General features: G+C 45.0%; 1 protein-coding gene across 1 annotated transcript in view; it reads left to right on the plus strand.

Annotated features, from left to right (window-relative positions):
• Positions 1–14,472, plus strand: part of HERC2 (HECT and RLD domain containing E3 ubiquitin protein ligase 2) — a gene marked incomplete at both ends in the record, with an annotated part of 160,691 nt that overhangs the window by 84,682 nt on the left and 61,537 nt on the right. Inside the window, 13 exons of the mRNA XM_084253432.1 lie at positions 122–295; positions 373–509; positions 629–780; positions 1,539–1,730; positions 3,237–3,424; positions 5,288–5,480; positions 6,860–7,042; positions 8,711–8,892; positions 9,452–9,599; positions 9,685–9,881; positions 10,110–10,340; positions 11,505–11,643; positions 13,131–13,274. Coding sequence (XP_084109558.1) covers positions 122–295; positions 373–509; positions 629–780; positions 1,539–1,730; positions 3,237–3,424; positions 5,288–5,480; positions 6,860–7,042; positions 8,711–8,892; positions 9,452–9,599; positions 9,685–9,881; positions 10,110–10,340; positions 11,505–11,643; positions 13,131–13,274 — 2,260 coding nt within the window. The remainder of the gene's footprint in view (positions 1–121; positions 296–372; positions 510–628; positions 781–1,538; positions 1,731–3,236; positions 3,425–5,287; positions 5,481–6,859; positions 7,043–8,710; positions 8,893–9,451; positions 9,600–9,684; positions 9,882–10,109; positions 10,341–11,504; positions 11,644–13,130; positions 13,275–14,472) is intronic.

The following is a 14,472-nucleotide window of genomic DNA, read 5'->3' on the forward strand; positions in this document are numbered from 1 at the left end:
TATTTCAACTTAAACCTATTCGCCTTTATATTTTATTCAAGTAATAACTGCTTAACTGCTTTGGAGCACATGTTTATATCTGTAGTGTAAACTAATGGTACAAATTGTTTCCCTTTGTCAGGACAAATGGCAACCTCTGTTGAGTACAGTTACCGGTGTTCACAAATATAAATGGTTGAAGCAGAATGTTCAGGGTCTTTATCCACAGTCTGCACTTCTCAGTACAATTGCTGAATTTGCCCTGAAAGAAGAGCCAGTGGATGTGGAAAAAATGAGAAAGTGCCTTCTAAAACAGGTAAAATTTGCTAAGAACATTCTGCTTTACATTGGATAATATGTGCAACACTTAATTGTATCATTGATGTTTTGCAGTTGGAGAGAGCAGAGGTTCGCCTGGAAGGCATAGATACAATTTTAAAACTGGCAGCCAAAAATTTCTTACTTCCATCTGTGCAATATGCCATGTTCTGTGGATGGCAGAGACTTATTCCTGAGGGAGTTGATATAGGGTAAAAGTTTATAAAATTTTTTTTAATTAAAAGAAGTTGTTGCAACAAAGCATTGTTCGGTTATAGTTAAAAAAAATCTGGCAATATTCTGACTAAAATGATTTCTCTTTGCTTGAAAGGGAACCCCTTACGGATTGTTTAAAGGATGTTGATTTGATACCACCTTTTAATCGGATGCTGCTGGAAGTGACTTTTGGCAAGCTGTATGCTTGGGCTGTTCAGAATATTCGAAACGTTTTGATGGATGCAAATGCCAAATTTAAAGAACTCGGTGAGTTAAAAAATATCTGATGGTTAAATAGTTTAATTAGAATTATTATTGGAGTAATGTAAGTGACTACATCATCATTTCATAGTTTGGTTCTTTATATGTTGTGGAAACTTACAAGTGCTGATGTTTTGCTTTTAAGAAGATGTGAATAAACTTTGTACATTCAAAGATTTGTTTATGCATCTCAGATTCCAAAATTTTCAAAATTTGGCAGGAATCACAATCTTGAAGTATAGTAATAGAGAGTTTTTTTTTTTTTTACATTTTAACATTTTCATGTGTATCAGTTACATTCTAAAATGCTTATACTTATTGTATAATTTAAAAATATACAATACTTATTATACAATAAGTATTGTATAATTTAAAATTATACAATACTTATTGTATAATTTAAAAATATACACTTATTGTATATACAAGTTTTTTTTATATTAATACTTATTTCTTGGATAGTTTGAGTATCTACAGAGACATCTAGGATTAGTTCTCGGGGGCAAAAAGTGAAATGTATCTGTTATATTTGAAATGAAATCAGTAAACCTCCAGGTGTATTTAGAGGAACAGTTTGATAAATTTCATAGGCAGATGGAGACTGCTACATGGAATGATGTGATAGGATTGGTATAAAGCAGTACAGAGTTGCTCGATTCCCACATTTTGTGAAAAACAATTTAAAATATTGCTAATGCTTTCTGCTTCATGTATGTCCTTGTATCCGCACACAAGAAGTTTATGTGGGTGCTAATGCTTTTTAGGTATCCAGCCTGTTCCCCTACAAACCATTACCAACGAGAACCCATCAGGACCGAGCCTGGGCACGACCCCACAGGCCCGCTTCCTCCTGGTTATGCTCAGCATGCTTACGCTGCAGCACGGTGCAAGTAACCTGGACCTCCTCCTAAACTCAGGCACGCTCGCCCTCACGCAGACAGCGCTCCGGCTGATTGGTAGGTTGGCATTGCCCTAGTCCTTCATGAAAATAGCAAGACCTACCTTGATCTCTCTCTCAGTTGTTTTTGTGGAAAATACAAATAACAAAATTTACCTTGTTAACCACTTTTAAATTTCTAGTTCAGTGACCTTCAGCATACCTTCAGCGTGTGTTACCACATGGTCTGTAACTTTTTCATCACCCCCAGCGTGAACCTGCTCTCATTTAGCAGTGACTCCTGTTTTCTCACTCCCCTGGCTATTGGCGATGACAGATCTACTTTCTGATTCTCTGCATGTGCCTACTTCTGGATAGTGCATATAAATGATATATAATTTTTGGCTTTTTGTATCTGGCTTTATTTCCTTTAGCATTTATTAGTACTTCATTCCTTTCCATTTGTAGAAAAATTTCATCGTTTGGAAGTACTACAGTTTATCCATTCAGCCACTGAGGGCATGTGCATCATGTCTGCCTTTTGACCATTTGGGAGTAATGTTGCTGGCGATACTTGCTTTAACACCTGTTTCAGTTCTTTTGTTATATACCTAGCAGTGGAATGGTAATCTTGTTTAACTTGCTGTCAGACTGCGCAACTTTTCCATAGCACTGTGCCATTTTACAAATCTTTTTTTAATAATAAATTTATTTTTAATTATTTTATACATTTTTTACATCATTTTTCATTTTATACAATGTATGCATTTTCATCTTGGTTATAGTCCCCGTAAAATTTCCACCCCCACCATTCACCTGTGAGCCATCACTATGGTCCCTTGTGCTCTTCCCACCCCTGTTTTGACCCTAATCCCTCCTGCCCTATGTCTCTGATCTACAGTTGCCTGTTGATTTTGATTTTTACTTTATTATAATTAGTTTTTTTTTCCTGATCCCTCATTTGACATTTCTATACTAGCAATGGGCAAGGGGTCCTGTTTCTTTATATCCTGGCCATCACTGGTTATTTTCTTTGTTTTTTGGATTAAGACCACACTAATGGGTGTGAAGTGTTACCTCATGTGGTTTGATTTACGTTTTGCTAATGACAAATGACATTGAGCCTCTTTAGATGTGTGTGTTGGTTGTTTCTGTGTCTTTCATGGAAAAGTCTGTTCAAGTGTTGCTCATATTTGAATTGGGTTATTTGTCTTTGTATTGCTGAGTTGCAGGTATGCTCTGTACATTCCAGATACTAGACTTTTACTCTAAGATACTTCCTCCCGCCTTGTGAGTTATGTCTCCTTTTTAAAACTTTTTTAAATAAAAAAGCTGTCCAACTTATCTTTTTTGTTACTACTACCTCTGCTTTTGATACCATATCCTAAGAAATCCAGGTTGTCAAGAGTGCTCAGTTTTCTTTTGTAAATTTTATGGTTTTGGTTCTTTTATTTAGGTCTTTGCTCCATTTTAAGGTCTTTGCACCATTTAAAAAATGGTATAAGCTTGCAAATATATTGATTTTGGTTACCCAGTTGTCCCAGAATATATTATTGGCTCAGAAGCTGTTCTTGATGCTTGATAGGCCCTAGTTGTGACAATGTTGACGAAGACATGAACGCTGCTGCCCGAGGAGCATCTGCGACTGTTTTGGAAGAGACGAGGAAGGAAACCACTCCCGTGCAGCTCCCCGTTTCAGGGCCAGAGCTGGCCGCCATGATGAAGATTGGAACCAGGGTCATGAGAGGTGTGGACTGGAAATGGGGCGATCAGGTACTCAGAGATTTCAGTTAAGCTCAGTAGTTACCACTTGTGATTCTCCATGTATCTTTGCTGTTAATGGGTGGAAACTGCAATAAAGAGCTATCTCGGGCTGCCCTGGTGGCACAAGGGGTTAAGACGCAGCACTATGAAGCTATCCGTGGCCACTGCATTACGAGTTCAATCCCCAGCCAGGGAGCAACCCACATGGAGCAGCAGACCTCTCCTGACTCACCCGCTGCTCCCCTCAGCAGTGTATTTCAGTCAGTCTGCCTGTTCTGTTACCCACTCTGTCTCTGGTGGATCCTCTCAATTCCCACACCTCTGGCCTGCACCTCAGCTCTTGTATGCATAAATAAATAAATCTTAAAAAAAAATAAAAGAGCTCTCTCAATGTGCGACGTGCCTAGCAGATGAGGTTGTTGCAAATTCCTGAGCCTAGTGAATTGAATTGAATCAAAACAAGTAGAGAATAACAACAGCCTGCTGAAGGGACATCTCGGCAGGAGAAATCTCCCCAACATGTGGCTCAGCCCAGCCAAGAGCGAGAGGGAGGAGGAGAGAGGCAGTTTTGACAGAGCAAACTCCAAGGTAGTGTGTCTCTGGGAGCTTCTGGCCTAGTGGGTGCCCCAGCCCAGCAGTTGCAGGTGTACCAGTTGGGCAGTGGCCCATTTATATATTTCTTCTTTGCTCATGCTATTCCCAGTATCTGGTATCCCCAGGTGGAGGTCATAGGGGCTGATGTCAGCGTCATTACCACAGTCACTAGCTAAGGTCAGGGTTGGCCTTCCTGTGGCATGGTAGCATTCCTGTCATCCAGGCTCTCTCAGCCTCATTTTTAAGCATGGGCCTTGTCGGCATTATCTCAGAAATGAAAGTGTCTAGGCACAGTAGCAGTGTCCTAGGAGCAGCTTTCACCCGTGGCAGTGAGAGGGAAAACTAAAGAATGAGGAGGAATGTGGAGAGGCTGTTGCTTGTTTCAGGTTTCTGAGCTCAAAAGCCTGTGAGGGTCTGAAGGCCTAGGGATAGGGCACCAGGGCCGGGCTGGAGAGCCGCGTCTTTGCGTTGCCTTGGAACATAGATTATGTTTCCCTATTTATCTCTTTGGTAAGGATCATGAGCAAGTTATTTCCTGGTGTTCAGCTTAGGGTGATAGGAGCTATGCATGTTGCAGGTGGATTTGAAGCAGCCTGTGGACATGCACCATGTGCAGGTGACGTCTGTGTGACAGGGCAGGCAGGCACCTTCTTTTTTTTTTTTTAATAGAGGCATGCTTTATTTATTTGTTTGCTGGTTTGTTTGTTTGTTTTGTTTATACATGCACTGGGTACAGTCAGAAGTGCTGGAGGGAGGGTGAGAGAATTCACCAGAGCCAGAGCGGGGAGCAGAGCAGGCAGAAGGACCGAAGTACACTGCTGAGGGGAGCAGCGGGCGGCAGGAGAGGTCTGCGCGCCATGTGGGACCTTCCTCCGGTGGCCGGGGAGCAGCCGGGGATCGAACCGGCGCCGCAGAGGCCGCGGGCAGCTTCGCAACCCAGCGCTCAACCGCTGCGCCACCGGGGAGGCCCCACCTTCTTTTTATTTATGTTTATTTTAAAGATTTATTTATTTATGCATACAAGAACTGGGGTACAGGCCAGAGGCCCAGGGGTGAGAAGATTCACCAGAGAGAGAACAGGCAGATTTACTGAAACACACTGCTGAGGGGAGCAGCGGGCGAGGCAAGAGAGGTCTACTGCACCATGTGGGTAGCTCCCTGGCTGGCGGGGAATCCAACTCTTGCTGCAGTGGCTGGTGATAGCTTGATAGTGCTGTCTTTAACCACTGTGCCACCAGAGAGGCCCTTCTTAACTGATCTCTGTTTTGGCTCCCCTAGGATGGACCACCTCCTGGCCTCGGCCGTGTGATTGGTGAACTGGGAGAGGATGGGTGGATCAGGGTCCAGTGGGACACTGGCAGCACCAACTCATACAGGATGGGGAAAGAGGGAAAGTATGATCTCAAGTTGGCCGAGCTGCCAGCCTCTACGCAGCCCTCCGCCGAGGACTCGGACACGGAGGATGACTCTGGTGGGTGCCTCGGGAATCTTTAGTCTGGCGGCAGGAAGGGGAGGGGGTCCCGGCAAGCTGTGTCTGAATGCTGACTGGGAGTGAGAGCAGGTGCGGGACTCACCTGCAGACATTGCTCTGTTGCTTTGGGGCTCACCTCGAAGGTGAAGTAAGCCGCTGGTGATGCTGACGCAGGGGTGCGGCACGGCTCTGGGACACCTGCAGCCTGGTGGGGTGAGGCAGTGCAGCGCTGCTATGTGCTTGCCTCTTATGGACCCTCTGTGCCAGCCCTGAACCTGCCGAGGTAGTGAGCTGGTGGCTGGTGGAGCAGGTGTTGCCTGCCCATGCCATCAGCCCCATCAGAACTCGGCATGTCTATTTACACCTCCGCACTGTGGCCTTTCAACCAGAATGCTGTGCACAGTGTGGAATGCTTCAGTACTTTACTGCCTTAAAGACAGAGAGTTGAGGATATGGAGTGAAACTTAAATCCAGGGTTGTGGGAGGAGGGTTTCATGACTTTTTTTAGATATGACTGGAAGACCTCAGGATGTGTGAATAAAGCTTCCTGTACTGGTTTCAGCGAGACCATCTAAGAGACCAGCCCATACTACCCCACTCAGGGGCCGGCCTGTGCACAGTGCACTCAGGATCCATCGTCACTCGTAGACTTAGCGCTGGAACCTGGACAACACTGAGCTCTGCAGGGCATGGTGGTGTGAGGGTGGAAGCGCTCTGCTTTGTGCCCACCATGAGTGGGAGCTGGGCCTCTGAGGTTTAAGCAGAAGTGCCTGCCTCACTGGGGTTCCATGTGAAGGAGGGCCCATGTGAAGCCTACACTGTCAGGGCTGGTTTTGTTAGCACTGCATCTGCCTGCTTAGTGTCTAGCCTAGAGGTCCCTTCTCCTTCCTGTGCTGTGCCTGAGAAGGTCTGGGTAGGGTCAGCCATGTGATAGAATGGTTGCCCATCTGCCATGTGCCTGCTAGCCCAAAGCCAGCAACCTGAGCATGCCAGCCTTGGTTCATCACCCTGGAGGCAGGCATTGTATCCTCAACCAGGCTGTAATTGACTGCTCAGCAGCCAGCTTTTGACATTTGATACTTTACTTTTCTGAAGGAGGAAACCCTTGAAATCATTTCAGCATTTCTGAGCTATCTGTTGAGATTATTTAAAAAAAATTCAACTTAATTTAAAAGATTTGTCTTCTCTGGCGAAGGTAGGGACAGAGCTGATTAGGGGATGTGCTTAGTACATCCTAAATTCCCTCTTTTCTTCTAATGAGCTTCTTCCCTTCCCACAGTAAAAATAAAGACTGTGAAATTAGAGTCCTTAAACTAAATGCATGGACAGCTACCAGTTCTATTTAGGAGTATAGTTTCTTATTTTGTTCTTTTTTTCAGAAGCTGAACATATTGAAAAGAATGTTCACCCCACGGCGATGATGCTTACCAGTACTATTAATCTACTGCAGACTCTCTGTCTCTCTGCGGGAATCCATGCCGAAATCATGCAGAGCGAAGCCACCAAGACTCTGTGTGGCCTGCTGCGAATGCTAGTGGAAAGTGGAACGACGGACAAGACATGTACGCAATGAGTAGTTGTGGGCCCACAGTCAGAATTGGGGCCGTGAATTTGTCCAGGTGTTGGTGTGTGTATTACTAGTGTTTGAAACTGCCATGACAAATGACCACAAATGTGGTGACTGTGTTAGGCCTGTATTTGGGCTGCCACATCAAAGACGGAGAATGTAAGAATGTGTGGGTGTGAGTCGATGAGTGTGAACATGTACGTGGTTGTATGTGTGTTTGTGAGTGCTATGAAAGTGTGGGATGTGTGCTTCAGTGTGTTTGTATTTGATGTGTGTATGAATGTATATGAAAGAATGAATATGTGTGTGTGAGTGGGTGGGGTTGTAAGTGTGGAGATGCGTTTGAGGGCATCAGTGTGAATAAGTAGGAGTAATTGCCCATGAGTGTGTGTATGCATGCATGTGGTTGTGTGACTGTATCCGTGTGCATGTGACTGGAAGTCCATGTGAATGTGTGCAGTGCAGGTACATGAGTGAGTGAGTATATGTAGGAGGAAAGGCTCTGTGGGCGAATGTGTATAGAAGAGTGTGTGTTTGTGTGAGAGAGAGTGTCTGTGAGCATTGTGAGTGTGTACTCATGCATGAAACTGCATGAGTGGTGTGTGAGTGTGAAGAGAGACTAAGTGAGTCAGTGAAATGTTAGACTTAGTGCATGCAAGAGTGAGGGTTGTGTATGATTACAGATGGGCAGCATGATGCGTAAGTGTAATTGTCAGTTGTCATAGAAGTGTTGGAGTGTGTGCATACGTGTGCATGTGAGAGTGAGACTAGTGAGTGACGTGAACGGTTTAAAGTGGAGTGTGTAATGGGGTGTATGTGTTTGTATGAGTATTTGTGTTAGTGACTGCATGTATACATGTGTGAGTAGGAGTGAGTGCATGTGAGATGCAGCTGGTGGTTGTGAACATGTGTGATCCTGCATCTTCAGGGGTGTGTGTGACATGTGGGTGTGCTCGGGCTGGTGACTGAGGATGAGAGTGTATGGTTGTGGTAGGAGTGTGAGTGTGCGGTCAGTGTGGCTGGTTGGCAGTGAGTGCAGCTGGTCAGGGTTGGTCTGAGCAAGGCACACGGTGCCATTGGCCTTGGGACCTCATTCCTCTTCTGGGAGGAGTGGGGTCCTGGGGGCGCCTGTGAGTGTTGATTGGGACACCAGGAGAGGCAGATGGTCACAGAGGCTTCAGTCAAATTGGATAAAACTCAGAAAACTTCTCAGTCATTTTTTATTTTGCAGATTTTTTATTAATGCAGATTTCTAACACTAGATTTAGAAATTTATGCCACAGATTAAATGGAAACAATATCACAGAGAATATTTAAAACACATGAGATTTAAAAGAAAATAATAGGTGCCCTCTCACAAATAACTATTTGAATTGCAGATCATTTTTCCTATTGCTTAGAAACAACAAGTAGAGGGAATTCCATATCTTGTTTGAATTATTACATGTACTTTAAAGGTTTTAAAAATGTAAAGTATTTCGAGACTAATTCTAACTTGGAAGTCTCCCTCCGCTCTCACACTGAACTGGTGAAATTGTAGTAATTTATTTATATAAAGCAGCTTATGGTTGAAATTAGCGGTGTGGGTAGATTAAAAGTAAAGATTGCACTGAGTCTTTCCTTCTCGAAGCTGGGTGCCAAGCTGGTGTGTTTGGCCCTGCAGCATCCCCCAGCAGGCTGGTGTGCCGGGAGCAGCACCGGAGCTGGTGCACGCTGGGCTTTGTGCGCAGCATCGCGCTCACACCGCACATGTGCGCCGCCCTCAGCTCCCCGCAGTGGATCTCGCTGCTCATGAAGGTCGTGGAGGGACACGCGCCTTTCACCGCCGCCTCGCTGCAGCGCCAGGTAACTGCTGCCAGGCTGGGCCTGGCTCTGCCTGAGTTTAAGGACTGTAGATACCCCTCAGAGGGACGTTAGGATGCCAACCTACCCTACTGGGTGCCTTTATTCAGTTAGGAACGCAGAAAAGAACTAGAACGGACATAAAGTAAATTTCTGGAAGCAAGGGGCTGAAGTTCAATTATTTTCAATGGGATAGATAAGTTGCTTAACCTTAGTCCATTCACTTCTCTATGAAGTGATAAATCCTGCTAACTGTTCTAGTTTCATAGGGGTTATAGTGTAATTCTCTGGAGAAGAATTAAACTAAAAGGAATTCTTTTTTAATTAAGTGAATACAGGCCTTTATATTATAGCTTCTTTTTTTTAAAACCTCTCATAACTCTCATCATTTATCAACTTGGGGGTAATTATATGACACTGAAAGAACTAACACCAGTTTTCACATGATGAATTGCGATATCTTATATATCAGGAAGGAAAACTAAAGAGAAAATAAAAGTCTGTAATCTCTTACTCTGTCAGATAATAGTTTTCTTTGATCCTTTGAATTGCCTTTGACTAGATCTTAGCTGTCCATTTGCTGCAAGCGGTGCTTCCGTCGTGGGACAAGGGGGACAGGGCCCGGGACATGAAGTGCCTGGTGGAAAAGCTCTTTGGTTTCCTGGGCAGTCTTCTCACCACCTGCTCCTCGGACATCCCGTTCCTCAGAGGTGGGCAGCCCTTCTCCCTACCTGTCTTCTGGCTGCACGAGCAGGAACCCCCGCAGCTGACTTTTCATGTCCTGTCTCCCTCCAGAGTCCACTCTGCGGCGGCGGCGGGCCCGCCCGCAGGCCTCTCTGACTGCCACGCACAGCAGCACGCTGGCGGAGGAGGTGGTGGCGCTGCTGCGCACCCTGCACTCCCTGGGCCAGTGGAATGGACTCATCAACAAGTACATCAACTCGCAGCTGCACTTGGTCACCCGCAGCTGCACAGGGAAGCCCGCCGAGGGGGTGCGTGCCCAAGCAGCTTGCCGTCGCTCTGCTCTGTAGAGAGAGTCAGCTCCAAAGTGTCTTCCAAAAATGCTATATATTTTGTTCAGGGAGATATTTACCAGTGTTTTATACTGGAATTGCTTACTGAAGAAACACATATAAAAATAAATTTGGGTTCATTGTAAGTATATTAGGAGCGGGCAGCTCCTGGGCTCCCTCTTCAAGCTTGCTCTCTGTCTGCACTAGGCTCTGTTAGAGGACTACTTCCCCGACTCTGAGAACCTTGAGGTGGGGGGCCTCATGGCTGTGCTGGCTGTGATCGGAGGCATCGACGGTCGTCTGCGGCTGGGGGGCCAGGTTGTGCACGACGAGTTTGGAGAAGGCACTGTGATTCGCATCACCCCGAAGGGCAAAATCACCGTGCAGTTCTCGGACATGCGGACGTGTCGCGTTTGCCCCTTGAATCACCTAAAACCAGTAGGTTAACATGTGCTCTGTTTGTAGGTAATAAGGCCAGTGGGTTTTATTCTAGAACTGGGTTCTAACATGAGTTCTGGGAAGAACTTGGTATTTGTAGTTAATCGTTTGCCTTCTAGGAGGCAAGCAGATATCAGGAAAACCACCTGTCTTTATTCTCTTATTTCTTTGGTGCTGTTGTCATAAATAGGGCCCGTGTCCCAGGATTATGTAGAGTAGTTAGTAGTTTGTTTTATGATCTGCAAAGACATGGCAGGTCATCAACAACTTAGTAGGGGCTGTGTAACTACGAGTTGGTTTTAATTTTTAAATATCTAAATTGTATAGTTTTTTATTGAACAACTCAATTTAAAAAAAAACTTAAAAATGATTCCTTTATTTTTTTTTTATTTTTTATTTTTTTTAAAGATTTATTTATTTATGCAAGCACTGGGTACAGTCAGAAGCGCAGGGAGGGTGAGAGGATTCACCAGAGCCAGAGCGGGGAGCAGAGCAGGCAGAAGGACCAAAGTACACTGCTGAGGGGAGCAGCGGGCGGCAGGAGAGGTCTGTGCACCAAGTGCGACCCTCCTCCAGTGGCCAGGGAGCAGCCGGGGATCGAACCGGCACTGCCAAGGCTGTGGGCAGCTTCGCAACCCAGCACCCAACCGTTGCGCCACCGGGGAGGCCCAAAAATGATTCCTTTAAAAAAAAACCTTTCTTCACATGGAAGATGCTTTTTTGTGTTGAGTCACATGATTTATGTAGCAGCATTGTCATTTTAAATTTATGAATTAGGGATGCATTAGGAAAGAGTGATTTACTTTACTTTGAATATAAATCTAAGTCAATCTGACTGGAAAGTACTATTTTCATTAGTATAGGACTAAGTACTTGCAGAAAATTTGAAATGTATAGAAAATAACTGAGATGATAACCACTACCCTGTTGTAACCAGTGTTGACAAGTTGATAAAGAAAACAGCTGATTTAGGTTATAATTACTACACACAAAATCTCTGTCTTACCTTTTTTGTCATCTTTTGAAATTATTCTCAGATGAAAAAAAAATTACGGAAGTGTGTGGTGTTTCAGAATCAAGACTCGTGGTTAGGATAACTTTCAAAACATTTCATTTGCTCATTTCATTAGTCACATTTTGAGGGTTTCTGTGCTCTCTCTCTAGCTTCCCGCTGTAGCATTCGGCGTCACCAACCTGCCCTTCACCGAGCCCATGCTGTCTGTCTGGGCTCAGTTAGTGAACCTTGCTGGAAGCAAGTTGGAAAAGCACAAAATAAAGAAGTCACCTAAGCAAGGCTTCGCAGGTCAGTCATGGACCTTGTAGATGAAATTGCCACGATCTGAACTGGTGGTGTTTTTTCTGTATCGTCTTTGTCACAGCAAGTTTCTGTCACTGCCTACATCTTTGGGTTCAGATGGACCACTGTTTGTGAATTGTGGTGGGCATGCAGCCTTGGGGCACGATGCTGAGATGTGTAATGCAAGAAATGATGCTGTGTACATTGTGCAAACATGAAAAATGATGTAAAGAATATATAAAATAAAAAAAATTAAAAAAATGTTGCTTTAGAGGGAGCAGCACCTGACGAACCCCACTTTCTCTGCTTCCTAATACTTGAGTTTCTTCTGAGCAGGCTTTGTTGGGGGTGGGGGGCAGGGCCCATGTTCTCTTCCTCCCATTTACTCATCGAGCCCGGTTGTCCTTGGCCTCATGACTGTTGGACCCAGCAGGACCTGTTTGGACCTACCTCGGTTTGTCTGTGGGATGTGGTGAGACCAAGGACACTCTTGCTCACACTGTTCTTCCTTTGGTCTAGAGTACTGCTCTTGATTTTCCTTACATTGCCCTGGTGACTTCTTGGAGAACTCTTCTCCTTGACTGTTCGTCACATCCTGTAGATCCTTATGGTTTCACCCATAACTTCTGGTTCATTCTGCCCAGTCTTCTGGAGTTTTCTCACCCATGTCTGCCCCCATACCTCGTGTGGCTGCTGCAGCATTTACACTGGTGACCACCACCTTTAATTGAATCTCGATGTCTCATGTCTGGCTGGAGGACTGCATGCCTAGAATTCAGCTGACTTTCTCCCTTCACTGGCCTTTCCCGGCTTAGTGAATAAACCTCTGCCAGGTAGTCAAGCTTGATGCCTTGGAGGTACTTGTGTTCCTTTTGTTGCACGTCACGTGCTGCCTTCTGTGACTTGCTGTATGTTTTGTTGTAGAATGCAGCTGCCAGCCTACTTCCCTGCAGTGGCGTCCTCTGTCTGCTCCTCAGTTGGCCTACAGGCATCTCAGTAGTTATTTGATTAGACAAGGCTAGGGGATTGCTTTGATCTTGAGTTAGAGAACTGTATGTTGTATTTGACAGAATTGACTCAGAGGAGTCTTGCAAGAAAAGGAGAAAGTGTTTTGTTTGTTTCAGGATTAAAATGTCAACATTCTGGGAAACGTTTTATTATACTAATGCCAGGTAACTTGATCCTAACATGTCATCTAACCCACTGAAGTAGGTGCTTGAGGAGCAAAAGAGGGGAAGACCTGGGAAGTAGACAGTGCTTAGCTGGGAGTGCCCGTTGTAACACTGGGAGGAGTGACAGTCCTCCTGACTGACGTGGTTGGTCAGTGAATTCCCCCAGGGCAGCATGTTGTTTGTGCTGCTGGCTTACAGCGGGGGCCCTGTGCTTCAGGGAACACAGAACAGAGACTGTCTACAAGCCTGCGCTGCTGGAGAAGAGAAGGCCCCTGGCATGGGGGTGCAGGGGCGTTCCTGCTGAGTCCTTTTCTCCCACAGGACAAGTGGACCTGGACCTGCTGAGGTGCCAACAGTTGAAGCTGTATGTACTGAAGGCGGGGCGTGCGCTGCTGTCCCACCAGGACCAGCTCAGGCAGATCTTGTCTCAGCCTGCTGTTCAGGAGGCGACAGCTGCTCCTGCAGGTACCCTTTAAATGAAGCTCTTAGAGATTTGTTAGAAAGGCAGGTAGTAAACAGGCAAAGGTCACAAATCAGCATTCCAATAAAAGGGGAAGGAGAGATGGTTTATTTTTTTTAATTAAGATTTTATTTATTTTTATGCATATAAGAGCTGGGGTACAGGCCAGAGATGGGGGTGGGGTGGAAGTGGGGTGAGAGGATTCACCAGAGACAGAGTGGGGAACAGAACAGGCAGACGGGATGAAATACACTGCTGAGGGGAGCAGCAGGTGAGACAGGAGAGGTATAGTGCGCCATGTGGGTAGCTCCCTGGCTGGCCAGGGATCAAGCTCAAGCAGCAGTGGCTGCGTGTAGCTTCATAGGTTGCGTCTTAACCCCTTGCACCACCAGGGAGGCCCTCTCTTTTTTTTAATGCTATGTATGTAGTTAGCACGAAATATAAGAATGGGAATGTGCAAATAATAGGAGTTAGAAACTGGAAAAACAAATTCTTTTGAGTTTCTCTCTGATGTTACTAAGTTTCCAAATCAAGTATATGACACACCAGGGAGGCCCTGAGAGATGGTTTAAATGTACAAGAATGATGTACAACCTGGTCCAGAATGATGATCTTTGTCTGAATGATGTTGTCATTGTCCTATGAGACAAAGACCGAGGGTCTCTGGGAGGCAGAGGGGTAACAGCACTCTCCGGCCTGGCTGTGTCAGGGTGGCCCTCGTGGACCAGCAGCAGAGGGCACAGAAACATAAGGATGTAGACTCTCAAGCCGAGCCCCAGCCCTGGAAGTACACAGGGAAAACATGAACTGTTATATTGTTGCTAATATTGTGAATAGTGTTCCTGATTTATATTACTAGAAAGGACTGTGAATTTATTACTCAATGCAAATTCATTATTTTTCATCTTTAGTCATCTAGTCATCTGGAGCTGGTTAACTGAAGAGTATTCTGAAACTACAGAACAGGAGTTTGGAAGAATACTGCAGTTACACAGCTGTGTCAATTAGAACTTCACTGTAGAAGATACAGATGCAGATCCCATAGGGAGGCTAATAATGAGCGAGTTAGTGTCAGTTCCCCATTTCATATCCTTATCCACACTTACACATGCTGATTCTGAGTGTTCTAAATTTGAAGTTACCAATTATATGGATAGAGGCAAAACTATTTTTTTTTAAAAGATTTATTCGTTTATTTATACA

The sequence above is a fragment of the Talpa europaea genome (genome assembly GCF_964194135.1).
Source record: "Talpa europaea genome assembly, chromosome: 14".
Classification (NCBI taxonomy): Eukaryota; Metazoa; Chordata; class Mammalia; order Eulipotyphla; family Talpidae; genus Talpa; species Talpa europaea.